Raw genomic sequence first — 19,441 nt, 5'->3', positions numbered from 1 at the left:
AGCTACTGCCCATGCTGCCATGACCATGCTGCTATTTTTAGTTGCTAACTTGAGAAGAGCTAGTCTGTGTACATCTACCCAAGGTGGGAATTACACCTCCTAGCTGCTGTATCCTATGCCACTGGTCATTGTGAGTTACGTATCCCTCTCAGTGCTCAATCCACAGAGGATGTGGCCCTGTTACAAAGCCAGACTCTGAAGCTGCAGACACTCATGCTTTTAGCTCTGGAGGTTCCCCAGTTCAGTCCCTGGCGTTGGCCAAGATGGCAGTCATCACAAATGCACATGTGGAGGTGACTAAGGGGGGATATGATAGAGGTCTATAAAATCATGTCTGGTGTGGAGAAAGTGAATAAGGAAGGAAGCATTTCTTCGCACAACACAGTCAACCTGTGGAACTCTTTGCCACAGGATGTTGTGAAGGCCAAAACTAGAACAGCGTTCTAAAAAGAACTAGATAAGTTCATGGAGGATAGGTTCATCAATGGCTATTAACCAGGATGGTGTCCTTAGCCTCTGTTTGCCAAAAGTTGGGAATGGGCGACAGGGGATGGATCACTTGATGATTACCTGTTCTGTTCATTCCCTCTGAAGCACCTGGCATTGGCCACTGTCCAAAGACAGGATACTTGGCCTAATGGACCACTGGTCTGACCCAGTATGGCCATTCTTATGAGTTCATCTTAATATGTTTCAGCAAAAATACCGACCCAAAAAACCAAAACCCCAAATAAAACAAACATAAAACCCCATCCCTGATTGGGTTCCTTGCACAGGAAAGATGCAAGATTTGGGAGGCCTCACACAGGTTGCACACCCCTTGCACAGAGCCCAGCTCCTATATGGGGCTTTGAATGCTGTGAGATGGGCAAGGGCCAGAGCCAGAGGATGTTCTGCTACATGGCGTCTCTGGTCCTTGTCCTCCCTCTCCAAACCCAATTCTTCTGGAGGTCAGAAGAGAGGACTAGGAGGATGGTGGCAGTGAGTCAAGCCATTAGGTTGGAGCAGTGGTTGTTTTGTGGCTCTCCTCCTGAAGAGCCAAAGGGGAAAGCATTCCTCTCACCAGCTTCCCTCCGAGCAGTTTCCTGCACCCAGCTGGATTATCTGGCTGGATTCTGGGGTGAATATTTGAATCAGAATACAGGACTTGATCAGCCCAGAGTGACATGGGAAAAGCGAGAAACATGAGACAAGCATTGGCGTGCATAATTGTTACTAAAGAGAGGCATTTTGCAGGAATAACCAAATGACTATTTCCTTCCCTGAAACATCATTTCTTTGCAAGTTGTTGACATCATGTCGTTTAGCAAATTTCCCTCCTGACATTGCTCTACTGGAGGTAATCAGCTCTGCTTCGAAGAACAGAAAGAATATGCATGTTTAATGCAATTATGAGGGGGTTTTAATCTCCAAATCTTGCCTGTAATACGTAAATTCTGCTGCTTAGCACAACTAAAAGCAAACTTTGGTTCACAGACAGGGTCATTGTTTTAATGCTCTGCAATTTTTAGGATGTAATAAAGTCTTCCACTAAACTGTATCTGCATTAGTAAAGCTGTTTAATTGAATGAATCCAGCCTTATAGAATCGAATCTCGGGCTTTCAGCCTTTCTTTCTGATGTACCGGATATTCAGGCATTCTACATACAATGCCACCCAAACTCATTAAAAACCCTCTTTAGCAGGGGCTATGAAATATTGCTTGGATAATGCTGAAGCAACTGCTCATCTCATGATAACATAATTCTCACTCTATTTCTGAGCTGTCTCATGTCTGTCTGAAAGGAAATTGTCCCAAACTGGACATAGTCCATACAAAAGATCATGGCCCTAAATTTCCCACTGTCTTGTGCCCAGTGCAGTGCAATGTTAGTGCCTGGTAGTGGAGACTCAGGCTTCCTATAATTCTTTTCCTGTTTGCTGAAAGTGTTACATGAAACCCATGGACTGGTTTCCTGAGAGCAGGAGGGAGGAAGAGCACACACGGGAGCCAACTCTTCTCTCTGCCATGCCCCACCAGAGCCCTCACTTTCTGTTCCTGTCCACCAAGCAAGCCGAAGGGGCATGTGGACTTACATTCTCAGTACACAAGCGTGATACGGCCGACTGTTCTTTAGTGGTTGAAAGTTTTGATTGGTTTTTGCAGTCATCAGAAAGTAGAGATGGGACAGCCCACCTTGAGAGATGAACAGTCCTACAGTTGAGGGGATAGTGTTGCAAATTGCCCAACTCTTGGCTCTCATCAGAGTTAATGGAAGTTTGAGTGACTTTTACTGCAAAGTCAATAACTACTGCTAGGATCTAGGATAGCTACAGGCTGAGCAGTCCCCAGCTTCACCTCCACCAAGCCCCAGCCTCCGAGCCCCTTCTGCATGGAGGCCAGTTGAAGGAATTCTGCAGGTTCCAAGGGATGGGAGGACTGGGCTGCCACAGTGAAGAATTTGCAAGCCTATGAAAATGGGTAGCTTAGCAATCAGTTGGCAGTGCTCGCCAAAGAGGCCTGGAGACAGGAATAAAACACAGAGGACTTGTTACAGAGGGCCAGTAGATAGTGAGATACACAGACAGAGATGTATTTCCTAAAGCATTCTTTCCAAAAAGAAGGGACATTACCACGATAACACCCTGGGCCAAGTTTCTGCAACCAGTTCCACCAGTGAGATTCCAGAATACTTTCCCAGCCCTAGCTCTCTGTGGGAGCTCAGGCAAAATATGGAACAGGGTTTTGTCATAGGACCTAGGGAGTGATGGGGCTGCAAAGGATAGCTCAATGACAAGGTGAATCAGTTGGTACCAAATCCTATGTCTGTGAGTCTAACCCATGGGCTTTATCCACAGCTGTGGCCTGGGCATACAGGAGCTATGTGCTGTTGCCTCCAGGCTGAATCGAGGACTTTACTCCCATGCAGAATACTTACACAAAAAAATCTTCTGCTCAGGTTTTGTGTGAGAGACCAGGATTTCACCCTCAGTCTGTATTCCGACAAATGCTTGCCGATGTTAAATTGGAAGCTCTTTGGAGCAGGGATGGTCTTTTTGTTCTGTGTTTGTACAGCATCGATCACAACGGCGTCCTGGTTCACGAGAGGCGCTTCTAATTGCTACCACAATACAGAGAAATAATATTAATAATAATACAGTTAATGGGAGTTTAGCGGAGTAAGGATTGCAGGATTTAGCCCTAATTTAAACACCATGATTTATGTGGTTTGCTTATGAAACAAGCTTGTTTTTGTGCATTTCATGGAGCTGGGTTTCTGAAATTGTTCTCATACCATTTCAGTCTGAACAGAAATCACAGAAGTCAGCCATGCTGACCATGTGGAATTACCTGAATTGTACATAAAACTATTGTTTACAACCTACTGGCATTTAAATGATATCAGTCTGGGTTGCCTCTTAGAGGCAGTAGGTAGGGGGCTAATTTTAGTGGGAAGTTTCAGAATGGGGATAATCAGTGTTGCTGGACCAGTTTTTAGAGTGAGGGTGCTGAGCTGCGCCTCCCCTTACCTTTGTCCGTGCCCCTCATCGGCCCCTACAGCAGCAGTTTTCAAAGTTCAGGTCATGACCCAGTACTGGGTCGTGGAATGCAAGGCACTGGGTCGCCTTGCTCAGCACCCAGAGACCCTGGCGGCTAGCCAGTAAAAACTAGTAGTAAAACTAGTAGTCCCCACCTGGAAGCGGACAGCAGCAGGTCTGGCTCGTAGGCAGGGGTGGCACGGGGCTCCACACACTGCCCCCGCCCTGAGCACCGGCTCCACACTCCGGCCAATGGGATATGGGGGGGCGGTGCCTGTGGGCGAGAGTCGCGCAGAGCCGCTTGTGTACCTCCGCCTAGGAGCCGGACCTGCTGGCCGCTTCCAGGATGCAGCACGGTCCGCGGTGCCAGGACAGGCAGGAAGCCGGCCTCTGCACCCCGGCTGCGCTTCTGACTGGGAGCCGCCAGAGGTAAACCCACACCCCAATCCCCTGCCCCAGACCTGAGCCCCCCCAAAACCCGGAGCCCCTTCCTGCACCCCACACCCTTCATCCTCAGCTCCACTGCATCATGGGCATCAACAATTTTCTTCAATTGAGTCACCAGAAAAAAGAGTTTGAAAACCACTCCCCTAGAGCTAGGGCCAGGAGCCAGGACATGGCTGGGCTCACAGCTGGCGGTGGGGGCGGAGCCCCAGGCTGGGTCTGGGGCTGGCGCGAGGCCGGTAACCGGGTGTTGGGCTGGCAGCCAGGGCAGGCAGCCAGGACCCCAGGCACGGGTCCCGCAGTTGGGACCCCCCGCAAAACCTAGGGCTGCTGCAGCACCACCCGCATCCCTAGTTCCCGCGCCTATGGGAGTAATTTCAGAAAAATCAGTGTGGAGAAACAACACATGTAGAAAGGCAAATACAATAAGCAGCAGTAACTATTGCAGACAGTCAGAATGCCTGAAAGCCACTGTATAGACTGGATTGAAAAGCACTCTAGAATTTAGCACTCCATTTAGCATTGTACCTACTAGAATATCACTGAAAGCTTCACAGATTCATATGATTTATCTAAGGATGAGACTGTTCAGCAAGAGAGTTTTCTGAGGATTCAGAGCAAACATAGAAGGCCAAATTCAGATTTGGTGACCATGGGTTTGCTCCATTGATCTCAGTTGAGTTGCACCTTCTTACACGAAGTCAGAATTTGGACCAGGATATTTAAGGGCTTGATTAGTTTTTAATAATGAAGCTTCCTCTGCTAACTATAATTAAGATCTCTCTAGGCACAAGAACCTGAGGACTAGGAGGAGTGAGTTTGCTCTCCAAATTGGGTGTTTCCCTAGCTCTCACAGTTTGAGTGACTGCAAATTCAACTAAATGGCAACTTCAACAAATTCACAAAAAAATGGCAGATGAAATCCAATGTTGATAAATGCAAAGTAACGTACATTGGAAAACATAGTACCAACTATATATATAAACCGATGGGGTCTAAATTAGCTGTTACCACTCAAGAAAAAAGAAAAGGAGTACTTGTGGCACCTTAGAGACTAACCAATTTATTTGAGCATAAGCTTTCGTGAGCTACAGCTCACTTCATCGGATGCATCCGATGAAGTGAGCTGTAGATCACGAAAGCTTATGCTCAAATAAATTGGTTAGTCTCTAAGGTGCCACAAGTACTCCTTTTCTTTTTGCGAATACAGACTAACACGGCTGCTACTCTGAAACCACTCAAGAAAGAGATCTTGGGAGTCATTGTGGATAGTTTTCTGAAAACATCCACTGAATGTGCATCAGCAGTCAAAAAAGCGAACAGAATGTTGGGAATCATTAGGAAAAGGACAGACAATAAGACAGCAACTATCATATTGCCTCTCTATAAATCCATGGTATGCTCATATTTTGAATACTGCATGCAGATCTCGTTGCCCCATCTCAAAAAAGATATATTGAAATTGGAAAAGGTACAGAAAAGGGCAACAAAAATGATTGGGGTATGGAACAGCTTCCATATGAGGAGAGATTAATAAGACTGGGAGTTCTCAGCTTGGAAAAGAGATGACTAAGGGGGGATATGATAGAGGCCTATAAAATCATGACTGGTGTGGAGAAAGTAAATAAGGAAGTTATTTACTCCTTCTCATAACACAAGAACTAGGGGCCACCAAATGAAATTAATAGGCAGCAGGTTTAAAACAAACAAAAGGAAGTATTTCTTCACACAATGCAGTCAACCTATGGAACTCCTTGCCAGAAGATGTTGTGAAGGCCAAAACTATAGCAGGGTTCAAAAAAGAACTCGATAAATTCATGGAGGATAGGTCCATCAATGGCTATTAGCCAGGATGAGCAAGGATTTTAAACCATGCTCTGAAGTGTCCCTAGTCTCTGCCAGAAGCTAGGAATGGACAACAGGGGATGGATCACTTGATAATTACCTGTTCTGTTCATTCCTTCTGAAGCACCTGGCATTGGCCACTGTCGGAAGACAGTACACTGGGCTAGATGGACCATTGGTCTGACCCAGTACAGTATGGCCATTCTTATGTTCCCAAACCAAACCAAATTTACCAGTTTAACTTTTCTTTGGAAACGCTGATACATGAACTCTCTGTTAGTGAAGTCATTGTTTTCTGCAGAAACAAACTTCACTATAATTAGGATATGAAATTTGGACATTGCAATGTTTTTAAACAATTGAGGATTTTCATTTTACTCTACAAAACAGTTTCACTCAATCCAAAATTCACTTTGAGCAGGCTCTGCTGCAATTGCTTGAGAAAGATTTAAAGAATTGACACTATGATTTTGCAGTGAATTTAGTTTAGTCCCTTTGACTCTCTCAGGATATACAAGATTTCCCATTTTTTTTTAAAAGTCTTAAATAATATGTCTTTACCTGTTTTCTTTTAATGGAAAATTAAATAAAATTTTAAAAATAAAGATTTCAAGGCAGATCCTTTTGTACTTGAACAGACCTTTGAAATTATCCTATTTTATCTAATTTTTAAAATCTAGACTATTTTATTTCCAATCCTGAATGGATTTAGGCACATACTTAACATGTAGCTAGTCCAATTAAAGTTTCTGTAGGACTGGGGCCTTAGAGTTTTTCCAAGACCTGCCTAGACTTGGAAAATAAGTCATGTTTAAAAACATGTTTCCAAACACACTTTAACTAAAATGCTTTAAAACACTAGCGTAGATTAGTGTAGCTCCCCCCATCCTTGTTATCACTCTTCACACTGAGAGACCCTTTTAAGCTAGGGTTACCAGTAAATACATATGTAATGCTGCTTTAGTGGCGTTTAAAAGCATGTTAGCTAACACGTTTATAAGCTCAACCTGTTTCCTGGGCCACAAGGGCCTAAAGCACTCGTCACTGTGATGTCCAACCACCACACAAACAATAAAAATTAGCTCGGGATGTGCCCTAAATGACAGTTGCCATAAGCGAATGAAAACAAAGGGTTAACAATCAGCTCAACTCCTGGTCCCTCCTTTTTTTTTTTTTTTTTTTTTACAAACACGGCATCATTAGCCCCCTCCTCTTCCACCTCTTCCAAGAACTAATGAACTCCCTTGGGGAGGGGAAAGCAAGTCGACCAGGAGCTGGTGTAGCGATCCATAGTTTGCCTTGGTTGTCCCCTCCCAGGCAGCAGCAGGACCAAGGGTTTGCAGAGCACCCTGGCAGGACCATGACACACACACACGGGGGGCACAGCGGACAACCTTTCACCAAGGGCAAAAAGTAGCTTCCCCGCCCAGGCGCTGAACGCACCAGCAGCTGCAGCGGCCGGGGGCAGAGGAGAAGGGAGGCGATGGCTGTGCAAGCTGCTATCCTCAACCCCCATCACTTCATCCCCTTCTGCTTCCCTGCCTCCGGGGGCCTGGCGGACTATGCTGACCTTGAGAAGAGCTACGAGGACGGGGCAGCCGCTCTCCTGGGAGAAGGAGGAGGAGTGGGGGGAGGAGAAGACCCAGGGGATTTAAAAGAAGCCACCAGGGACCTGCTGAGCTTCATCGACTCGGCGTCCAGCAACATCAAGCTGGCCCTGGACAAGCCGGTCAAGTCCAAGAGGAAAGTGAACCACAGGAAGTACCTGCAGAAGCAGATCAAGCGCTGCACGGGCATCATCGCCCCCGCCCCGGCAGCGCCAGCCCCGGCCGGGGGCCAGGAGCTGCCCAAGCGGCCGGCCCTGCCGGCAGGGGCCGCCTCGCCCCAGCCCTCCTGCCCGCCCGGCCCCGCCGGCCACGGCAAGCCCCCTGCCAAGCGGGAGGCCTCGCAGGCGGCCAGCAGCCTGCAGAGCAAGAGCCTGGCCGCCCTCTTCGACTCCCTGCACCAGGGCCGGGCTGGCGAGAAGGGCCCGGCCGCCGGCGGGGGCGGCGGCGGGGGCAGCGGCGGGGGCGGCCCCCGCAAGGTGCCGCTGCGGAACCGCAACCTGCCCCCTTCGTTCTTCACCGAGCCGGCCGCGCCGCCGCCCCGCGCCCCGCCGCTCAGCGCCAGCCCCAAGGCGCCGGAGCCGGGTGGCGGCAGCCCGGAGGCGGCGGAGTTCTTCGAGCTGCTGGGGCCCGACTACGGCGGCCTCCTCCCGGAGCAGCCCCCCGCGCACGAGGGCTTCCCGGCCCGGCTGCCCCCGGAGCTGGGCATGGAGCCCGCCCTGTACGAGCCCCACCTCCCGCCGCTGCCCCCGCACCTGCTCGGGGGGCTGCTCTACCCCGAGCCCGCCTGGAGCCCCCCCGCCAAGAAGAGCTCCCCGGCGGCGGCTCCCTGCAGCAGCCTGAGCCTGCCCGAGACCTTGCGGCCCCTGCCTGCCATGGGGGCCCCAGGAGCGCCCATCTACCCGACCAGCTCGGACCCGGCCCCCGCGGGCGGCGAGGAGAGCCCAGCCCAGCTGGCCGCCGCCTTTGCTCCCTACTTCCCCGACTGCCCCCTCCCGCCGCCTCCTCCCATGCCTTATGAGTACAGCGCCGGGTACAACAGGGTGGCCTATTCGGGCCTCTAGGGGAGGCTCGGGATGGAAGGCTGGGCTGGCAAAAAGCCGAGATCACTTTAATTCCCCCTCCCTTTACACTGTTTGATTTAGGACAATAAACTCAGAAAAAAAAAAAAACGGGAGGGGAGGAGGGGGGCGCTGTGGAATGGGGATCACACCCACTTAGCCCTTAATCCTGGGGCTGGGTTATAGCTGATAATTGATAATCTGATGGGTTTCCTTCCATAGCTGGAGTTTTTTGGTTTGGTTACTAGTCCGGATTCTTCTCTCCTATACACCAATGTAACTCCATTGACTTCAATACAGTCAAGGGCCTGATCCAAAGCCAACTGAAGTCAATGGGTTGACTTTTCACTAACTTCAGGGGGCTTTGGTCCAGACACTACTGGCACAGAGAAAAAGGTCAAGCTTTCTTTAGCTGCAATAAATTTAGGGCCAGATTTTGCCATAGAGCATAATATCTTACTCTGCTAGTAGTCCCACTGAGAATAACACAACTGTTTCATAAGAGTGGCAGAATCTGGTCTTTAGGGTTTTATTTGCCTTCACATTCTGAACAGTCTCCCCTCTCCTTGTTCGGATTCTATCACTGCACATAATAAAAATGTAAACTATTTTATTCTTTCAGGTGTTTTATAGTGCACAGTAACTACATGTTGTTAGCATTATTTGAGATACGTTTTTATTTTACTGTAGGCAAATACAGTTGATTTACATTTCTTATGTTACATTGCAACGGGGGCTGCTTTTTCTTTAAAGCAGCCGTGACCAATTGTGAGTGACTTGAGTTTAAAAGTAAAACTCAGTCAGCTCTTACAGTGTATTTAAAATCTTGATCCACACTTGTGTGCGTCATAAGTGCTGGCAGATTTTCAACAGAGGACACAAACAAGTGCAAAAATAATTTAAAAAAGTCAAGAAAACAACAAAAATAACTATAAATGCTGTTACCAAATCTTAGTGTCCTGAAATTCAACAATGTGTTGCAGAATATTGCAAACAGCAATACTATAATAAATAAGGTAATTGATGGCATAATGTTCTGGACAAAATGTACTGTAGCAACGTGATTCCCACAAACTGTGTTGGATTTCTTTCAGGAATGTGTCAAAGCATTGAAAGTGACAGATCCGTTCTATTGTGTACAGGAGATTATTTGATAATCATTTAAATTATGTAAAAGAGTCTATGATGAGTCCTATAAAAATAAAGCTGCACAATAGCTTAAAGACCTGTGGCTGTTACTACTGTTGGAACGAAATACGCTAGAGTCTCTCCCACATCTTCATTTTTGGTAAAGTTCATTCACTAGATTTGGCTGGCAGAATTTAAGACAGTCTAGTGGTCACTTTTCTCTTTCCTAAATCCTCTGAAATGCTGTACTTTACCCTCAACAACCTATTCCTGTTTTGTGTTCTCTATTGAGTGTTTCAGTAAGATACTGGAATGACAGGAATTGTAGCAAATTATTATAAAGCCAAGGGATCAACATACTTACTTTCAGGAAACTAGTTCAACAGATTGTTAAGTTTCCTTTTGGGGAGTTGGTTGGGATGCCTATCTTAAAAGGCAGCTCTGGATTTTGGCTTTGGGCCAGTTAGAATTGGATTGTTTGTTTTTAAAATGGGAGTCAGGTGGACAAGAAGTGTGAGGTATGGTGGACCAAATAGTACTCCCAGGGATGGCAAATCATTCTAACTTATGATATTGAAGGGAATTAAGAATAAAATGCCTCTTTCATTAACAAGTGCAAATACCGTTTTTAACAGAGATTTATGGTTAAGAACATTAAGATGTATGGAAGGGGAAGTGTGACTTTAAATAACACTTTGGAAATAAACGATTAGTCTTTCATCTAACTGTTTCAGTAATGGGCTTAATTTTACTTTTAAACAACAAAAATAATAGCTTATATTTATACAGCACCTTTCATCCAAAAAGATCCCCAAGTGATTTACAAATAACCTACCCATGTATACAGGAATCACTTCACTGAAAAGCAGGCACACTGGGCTGATATGAGGCATCTGTTTAATAACTGCACAGTGCTGTATTGTACACTGTAAATTCAATGCACTTTTAAAATATTGATTTTACAATAGTTTATTTCACTAAGCTTAAAAGAATGTATAAAAAACAATGGACAGCCAGTCCAGCCTATGTAGATAAATAAGAGAACCCTGACTCCTTGGTCAATTATAGTACAGAGTAGTATCATACTATGTTTGCTCAATTCTGTAGCCTTTACTTAGGCAAATCTACTGAAAAGTCTGGGAGTTTTGCTTTTTTCAGAGTGCAGCATCAGAGCCAGTGTAACATCAATGTAGTTACATTTTAGATTGTCAGGACAAGGTTGATTTCAATCCCATTTGAGTTGGTAAATTTTCTATGGTCTGGTAATGGTTTTGTTCTATTCTCTGTATGTGATTTTGTAGCAGTTTTGGACCATTATGTTTCCTCTTGGGACACTTCAGATCTAATGGCCTTGCACTGATATATTTAGCATAATATTACTTTGTCACTGAACTTTCTGACTTGAGGCATGATCCTGAATCCTTTGCACACTCAACACTCCCAGTGATTTAAGGGAAATTTTGGGTGTACAAGGGAGGGTTGGCCCATTGACTTTAATACATTAATAAGGGGTATGTTTTCACCTGAACTTTTTATTGAGCAATTTTATTTGTCTCTCAGGCTGCTGAAACCCTGCATATGAAAATTTATAATCACTGGAATCCTTATACTATTTCAGGCAAAATTCCCACTGACTTCAATGGGAGTTTTGCCCAAATAAGGACTAACTGAGGTCTTCAGGAATGGACTTTGGAAGAGAAGAATTACAATATACCAGTTAAAAGAAAAGGAGTACTTGTGGCACCTTAGAGACTAACAAATTTATTTGAGCATAAGCTTTCATGGGCTACAGCCCACTTCATTGGATGTGTTGAATGGAACATATAGTAAGAAGATTATATATATATATACATACAGAAAATCATGAAAAGGTGGGAGTTGTCATACAAACTGTAAGAGGCTAATTAATTAAGGTGCCACAAGTACTCCTTTTCTTTTTGTAATTAATTAAGATGAGCTATTATCAGCAGGAGAAAAAACTTTTGTAGTGATAATCAAGATGGCCCATTTAGACAGTTGACAAGAAGGTGTGAGGATACTTAACATGGTGAAATAGATTCAATATGTGTAATGACTCAGCCACTCCCAGTCTCAATTCAAACCCAAGTTAATGGTATCTAGTTTGCATATTAATTCAAACTCAGCAGTTTCTCATTGGAGTCTGTTTTTGAAGCTTTTCTGTTGCAAAATTGCCACCCTTAAGTCTGTTACTGAGTGGCCAGAGAGGTTGAGAAGGTACTGACTCTCATTCTCCATTGCCCTGCACCTTGTGTAGGCATTGACATCTGTTCAAAGAGGGTGTAAAATGCTGACTTTGTAGCATTTTACACTCATTTTGCACTCTGCCCTTGTGTAAATGACTAAACAAAATGCAGGGAGATAGAAAATCAGTCTCATTGGGTCTGATGCTCCTCTCACATCAGTGTGAGAAGCAACTCTGTTGAAATGAGTGGAGTTACGAGTTATGCTGGTATAAAACCAATGTAGCAGCCTGATCTTACTTCTACTGAGGTTATAAAAGGACTCTTTCTGTTGACTTCAGCAAGAGTTGGATCAGGCTCACTGAGCCAAAGCTAGAAATGCTTTTCTCACCTTTTACTCAGTCCATACTCAGGCAAAACTCCCATTGCCTTAAATGAGAATCTTACTTAAGAACTTCGGGATTTGGCCCACTGAATATATTTTAAAATTAGTGTTCACTTACAGTGCTAATATATTTCTGGTATAGAAGTATTTTAGAGGTAATCTGCACAACAGTTATTGCAAAGCAAACTGAGTGTCTGACAACACTAAAGCAGCTAACAATGGTTGAGTTGATCTAAACAATTGTTTCCCCCTGACAAAAACCAAACAAAGGACTTCTATGCAACTTTAAAAAAAAGAATTGTGTGCCACACTGCATGCCTTGAAGTGAAGGTGATTGGATCATTTCCAGATTGAATAGCGCCACCTACTGCAGCTGAAAGGCTGTGTTATGTTCTCTGCGTTTTGTGTGGGCTTTTATTTTTGCAGGTTTGCACAAGCTTAATAATATAGTCATAATGTAAATACCATACAGAAGCCCCATTTACATTTAAATACTGTTGGGAAATTACTATAACTATTTAAAAGCCCAATATTGAGTGTTGGTCCAAATAAAATTTTTTATAACTGAACAGGGTATTGTGTCCAATGTGCTTTTACAAGAAGTCACTGTCTTCTTTTTTGAGAACTAAAATTGATCCTTTTTAGCTTTTGTTTTTTTTAAAGAAGTATTGTGTTCCTTTTAATACAAATAGATAGAGATACATTTCCCAGCTGGTTTTATTCTTCACTGAAATATATATGTTTCCTTATGAGGATCTATTATTAAATCATTCAAAATAACTTTTTTTTAAATAACTTTTAAAAAGGGCCCAGGTAATACATCAAATTTGCAAAGTTCTGTTTTGTGGCTGAAATATTTTATGCATGTTGTATTGTTTGACCAAAATCGTCTCTGGAAATGAATATACAAATGGGTTAATTTTTATATGCAGTAAAGATGATGAAATAGGTGCAAAATAATAAGAACCCCTTTATTTTTAAATGGTGGAAACATATTTTTCTATAATGATGATTGACTGATGAGACTAACAAAGGGATCACAACTAATATCGAGTGTTTTTGATATCCCATGATTTAAAAAGTCTGGGCCTTATTCAAAGCACATTGAAAGCAAAGGAGTCTTTCCACTGACTTCAGTGGGCTTTGCTGGATTAGGCTCCCTAATGTCTTGAAGACCTGAGGCTGAAATTGATCTGATGCATTCTAATTATTAATTTAATAATGAGTCATCCATTTAATGTTAGGAAAAAAAAGGTACAGAAATAATTGTAAAACATTGGTTCTTTGCCTGTGAATAAACTGGTTTTGGCAACAATGCACAAATGGAAGGTAATCCTGCAGTTACTGACAACAGGAATAATAAAAATATGTTGGCTGATTCTTTAAAGAATATGAGATGGATAAAAATTGAGTGACATGTAAGCAAACATGTTGGAAATATCAGGGGTCCAATCTTGCATGCCCAGGGACTGGTCTGACTAGAATTTTCAGCATCTCAGACCAGGGCTTTGGAGCAGAGCCAGGAGCTGGAGCGTGGAGCTGCAGGTTTTTTCCTGGAGCTGGAGCAGAGCCGGAGCACAGCTCCAAAGCCCGTCTCAGACAATCATGTCCTACCAGCTCAAGTAAGGTCTCCTGAGTCCTGATTTGTGCCCTATCCACCAGACCAATATTTTTCATCTATGTCAGGTGGGCAACTCCTTATTCAAAGTAAAACTTCACCACTCCCTTTCATTTACTATGAAAATGTATCAATGATAAGTCTAAGTAATTTATTTGTGTCTGTGTTTCGAGAGCTTGACGAGACTACTTGATCTTGAAGAGTAAGGGTGTGCGGGGAGTGGTGGAGCAATATTTTTTTTTTGCTTTAGATCGGAATAACATTTTCAATTTGAACACCCTCCCCCCACCAACTTGGGATTCATGACCCACTGGTGGAGAAACACACTAGACCATTCTCTCTGCCCCACTAAAGCTTGAGTAAGAAGAGCAAGATGTGTCCCTAAAAGAAGAATATGAGGATGGAGCTGAGCAATATTTCTACTAAATTTAAAAGGGGCCGTGTGTGGGATTTTTTCCCTTTTCTTTCAAAAAATCTGTGGTGGTGACATACTTTATTTGGCGAAGAAGTTAGGATCTCAAGGGGAAGCAAACATTAACAGCCTGATCTTGCACTCCCTGAGTGTCCATGTCCTCCATGGAATTTTTGGGTGTGCAAAAAATTCTGGATTGGCCTCCAGATTAGGAAGTAGGGTCCTGTTCAAGCTATCTGGTAACATTTTCTGTAGTATAACCATTGACATGGAAAGGCTATGTTTCATGATGCTGCTTGCTGGTATTTTAAACTTCCATCCCTTGGACTCCAAAGTTTCTTTTAGACCTCTGGAAAAAAAAGTTGTCATCGTGCTAAGACGAAAGCCTTTAATTGTCACTATTTGCAAATAGTCCCACCAGGCCAAGAGACAGGCTTTGCTAACCAGGCAGGAAGAACAGCAGAAAAGCCTACAGGACTTTATAAGAGAGCAGGCCAGCGTGCACCAGCAACTCCTGCAACAAATGGTGAGTCCCACAGTAGGGGAAGGCACCTGGCCGCCAAGCTTGGGACTCTGTAAAATGGGGCCAGTGGATGACCCGGATGCCTTCCTTGGTACGTTCATGCGGGTAGCCACGGGTGCCGGATGGGATAGGGCTACCTGGGCCCTACGTCTGGCTCCCTACCTAGCAGGCGAAGCTCAAGTGGCCTACGTGGCATCGAGTGATGAACAGGCCAGGAACTATGAGGCGGTGAGGGTGGCTGTCCTAGACCGGGTGGGTTTGTCGGCAGAGAAATACCGCCAAAAGTTCCAGTTGACCCAATGGATGGGGGCTGTGTGGCCCTGGGCATTCGCCCAGAGATTGATGAACGGGACCACCCGCTGGCTGAGGCCTGAGACGCAAATGGTGGGGGAAATAATGGACACCCTAGTCCTAGAACAATTGCTACAGGGCCTCCCTGATACTATCTGATTCTGGGTCAGGCGACATCAGGCAAGTACAGTCGATGCAGTGGTCAAGCTGACCAAGGAATACATGGAGGCAGACATCCCCCAAAGGGAGGGCTGACCCTATAAGCTCATAGAGTGGGGGAAGAAATCGATGGAACCTCTCCCTGGGAAAGGCCTGGAGAGGAAGAAGGAGGAACCCTGAGGAGCTCCCAATAGAGCCGGTGTGATCGTTTGTTGACAGTGCAGGCGGCCAGGACATGAAAAGGGAGACTACCCAGACATGGAATGTGGGTGGGACGAATTTTGCGGCTGGACTAATGCTGGAGGGCAGGAAAGGGGGCAGAGGTTGTCCACCATCCCGGTGAGGGTGGGAAGGAAACCCCAGAGGGGCCTGGTGGATATGACTTCAGCCTGCTTGCTCGTCCACAGGGGGCTGGTAAAACCGCAGTGGATAATTCCAGGTGCACGGATGGCCCCGGAGTGTATCCACTGGCAGGAAATACTTTCCGATGACCCAGGTGCCCCTAGAAGTGTGGGGCAGATTTAAATGGAACTGGTTCAGGTAGTAGAGGGGTTACCATACCCTGTTGTGTTGGGTACAGACTGGGGCCCTCTCCCTGGAAGGAAAAGGAAAGGTTCCCTGAAGAAGGGCCTGGGGACCCCTAGACTGAGAAGCCCCGGTAAGGAAGAAGAGCAGGGTCCTTGGGGAAGCGAACACAAAACCCTAGGCAATAGAGCCCAGGTAGGATAGAAAGAGGGGAAGGAGGTGCGGGGGAGAACATAAAATGGCCATATTGGGCAGACCAAAGGTCCATCTAGTTCAGTGTCCTGTCTTTCAACAGTGGCCAATGCCATATCCCCCAGAGGGAATGAACTAACAGGTAATCATCAAGTGATCCATCCTCTGTCGCCCATTCCCAACTTTTGGCAAACAGAGGCTAGGGACACCATCCCGGTTAATAGCCATTGATGGACCTATCTTCCATGAACTTATCTAGTTCTTTTTTGAACCCTGTTATAGTCTTGGTCTTCACAACATCCTCTGCCAAGGACTTCCACAAGTTGACTGTGCATTGTGTGAAAAAATACTTTATTTTGTTTGTTTTAAACCTGTGGCCTATTAATTTCATTTGGTGACCCCTAGTTCTTGTGTCATGAGAAGGAGTAAATAATACTTCCTTATTTACTTTCTCCACACCTGTCATGATTTTATAGACTTCATCTTCCTTTAGTAGTCTCTTTTCCAAGCTGAAAAGTCCCAGTCTTATTAATCTCTCCTCATACAGGAGCCATTCCATACCCCTAATAAATTTTGTTGCCCTTTTCTGAACTTTTTCCAATTCCAATATATCTTTTTTGAGATGGGGTGACCACATCTGCACACAGTATTCAAGATGTGGGCGTACCATGGGTTTATATAGAGGCAATATGATATTTTCAGTCTTATTATCTACCCCTTTCTTAATGGTGCCCAAAATTCTGTTAGTATTTTTGACTGCTGCTGCACATTGAGTGGATGTTTTCAGAGAACTATCCACAATGACTCCAAGATCTCTTTCTTGAGTGGTAATGCCTAATTTAGACCCCATCATTTTATATGTATAGTTAGGATTATGTTTTCCAATGTGCATTACTTAGCATTTCTCAACATTGAATTTCATCTGCCATTTTGTTGCCCTGCCACCCAGTTCTGAGAGATCCTTTTGTAGGTCTTCGCAGTCTGCCTGGGACTTAACTATTTTGAGTAGTTTTGTATCATCTGCAAATTTTGCCACCTCACTGTTGACCCCTTTTTCCAGATCATTTATGAATATGTTGAATAGATCTGATCCCAGTACAACCCCCAGGGGGACACCACTATTTACCTCTCTCCATTTTGAAAACGGACCATTGATTCCTACCCTTTGTTTCCTATCTTTTAACCAGTTACCTGTCCATGAGAGCACCTTCCCTCGTGTCCCATGACAGCTTAGACAGAGATGGCCAGCCCAAGCCTCTTAGAGGGAGAAAAGGGGCAACTGGAGCTCCCTACAACGCAGCTCCCGGGCGAGGAGACACGGACCCCGCTTGGTGCTTGGGAGAACCTGAGGCCCGTGGTGTCCTGGAGAAGATCGGGACTGACCCTCAACCCCCTACCGGAAGAGAAGAGGATAAAGGAGAAGGGATGCCCGCAGGGGTGCGACTGGTGTAAGGACCTGTGGGTGGTGGTAAAGCTATGGGGGCATCCACCCCCCGCAAAGCGTACTTTTTGAGGGTAGGAGATGAAGGAACCCCTCCGAAATGATTCTGGGGATCACCCAAAAGAAGGGGAGAGACTCCCCTGGACAAACCCCACTGGCAGGGGGCGGAGAGGATGAGGAAGGATGAACCTGGCAGTTCATCACAGGGGAGGTGTGTGACAGGGTGCTGGCTAAGGAAAACTGAGCCAGGCCTCTGTCACACCAGCTCCAGTCAAGAATGGGGAATTGGAGCTGGCTGAGTAAGCCCAGGCCTGATTGGCAAATGGGGAACTTGTTAGCCAGGGGCCTCGTTAGCCAGGGGCTACATAAAGGCTGTAGGAAAGAAGCCAGGGGGAGAGTGGAAAGGGAGAACCCAGGGAGTTAGAGGGCATGGGAGTGCGTCTCTGTAAGACTGAGGCTATTTGTAGCTACAAGGTTGTGGGACAGTAAACTAAATAAAGAGCAGGGGTGATTGCACCAATGCAGAGGTCTCTGGCTGGTTTGTGGGCGCAGCAGGGGCTAGAGGGGCCCAGCTGCACCTCGTTACAGGACGATTGGATATCTGGACTATCACCGGCAAGTAATAAAGTTCTACAGGCCAAATTCTGCCTTGAGTTCCAGCTGCACTGTCCCATTTCCTTCTGGGGGTTTGGCAGGTGAAATTCATTCGATTCTTAGTAAACCATCCTGTTGTCGATACCCAGAAAGCAATGGAACCATGCTCTTTCTTTTATCTGGGTGCGCTCTGTAGCGCTGAAAGGAGAGGGCTCTGAATCTACGCAATGGGCAGATCTGAGAAGAAGGCCTGGTTGGAAATTTTAGGCAAAAATTAAATTTCAATGAAAAACAGAAATGACAATTTTCATGAGACCCCCCCTCCCTGTTTTCTCACCAGTGGCTAAGTAATAAGGTGTCATTTTTACATAGTGACTTTTCATAGCGGAACCCCACTTTACAGATTAGATACAGTTGCCTCTAAACACTTTAATAAAGAGATATAAAGCAGTTACCAGCATTTGGGGTGGTTTTAACAACCATGCTTGCCCTATGAAGAAAACCCACTCTTCAGTTTGATAGCCAGACCTTTAGCTTCTTTGTCTATTCATGCGCCTGGGAGGAGTGATTCAAAGTTCGTCATTAATTAGTGATTTTATCTAGATTTCCTTTTCAGCACCAAAAGGTCACTGTGCCCTTGAAGTGCTAGCAAAACAAATGTCACAGGTTTGCACAGTAAGTTGAGGACCGTGACTAAGCAGCCTCTGCGAGTGATTTAAATAGGAGAGGAGTAATTTGGAGGAACTGGTAGAAAGAAATTTCCCACTGCTTGAAGTGGTGCATTGTGCACTGAACACACATCTGAGCTCCAGGGCTGATATAATTTATTATTATTGTTTATGGTGCGGTTGAGCTCAGAGGCCCCTTCTCGCTATCAGGGCCCGCATTGTGCTAGGCACTGTACAGATGCATAGCAAGAGACAGCCCCTGTCTCCAACAGTTTGGTGATTGGGATAGTCTGGAACAGCTGGCAAGGGTATGGACACTTCCTCTAGCCAGCTGGGGCAGAGTGCTTCCTGACAATGGAATGACTTTACTGTGATGTTGACCCTTTCATTAAGGCTAGACCATATAGTACTATCGAAAAACCGCTACCACCTCTTGAGTGCCAAATTCTCCAAATTGCTTCTTATGCCTTCTGGGTCCCAAAAGCCCCGGTTGTCCTCCACAGCTGCCAAAACCTCTAGCTCCTTTCTTAAGAGCTTTTCCAATGCAGTTAGGCACTGTCAAAAGAAAAATCTGTTACTCATTGAAACTTGGAGCAGCATAAGACATTGATTTTCTTATCAAAATAAGTACATCACAATGGCTGAGTCAATGGGTCAATTATTCATTTTCATATTTGATTTAACGCAAATCTCAATTTTGAATTCACCTGAGTCTTCCACAGAATTTTCATTTTGCTGCATCACCAAAACCCAGGGCCTTGCCACAGAATTTAGGTTAAGCTTGCCACAAGGTACGTGAGCTGTGTGTACGTCACTGATTGTAGAGGATGT

General features: G+C 45.3%; 1 protein-coding gene across 1 annotated transcript; it reads left to right on the top strand.

The window, feature by feature from the left end:
* Positions 1–7,291: 7,291 nt before the first annotated feature.
* FAM181B (family with sequence similarity 181 member B) lies at positions 7,292–8,476 on the top strand. The gene has a single exon (XM_075124643.1). It carries the CDS (start codon positions 7,292–7,294, stop codon positions 8,474–8,476), a length of 1,185 nt encoding a protein of 394 aa, XP_074980744.1.
* The last annotated feature ends 10,965 nt before the right edge of the window (positions 8,477–19,441 follow it).

Source organism: Caretta caretta, chromosome 1 (assembly GCF_965140235.1).
Source record: "Caretta caretta isolate rCarCar2 chromosome 1, rCarCar1.hap1, whole genome shotgun sequence".
NCBI classification, from domain to species: Eukaryota; Metazoa; Chordata; order Testudines; family Cheloniidae; genus Caretta; species Caretta caretta.
Note: the sequence above shows the minus strand (reverse complement) of the source record. Positions and strands in the feature narration are given on the sequence as shown.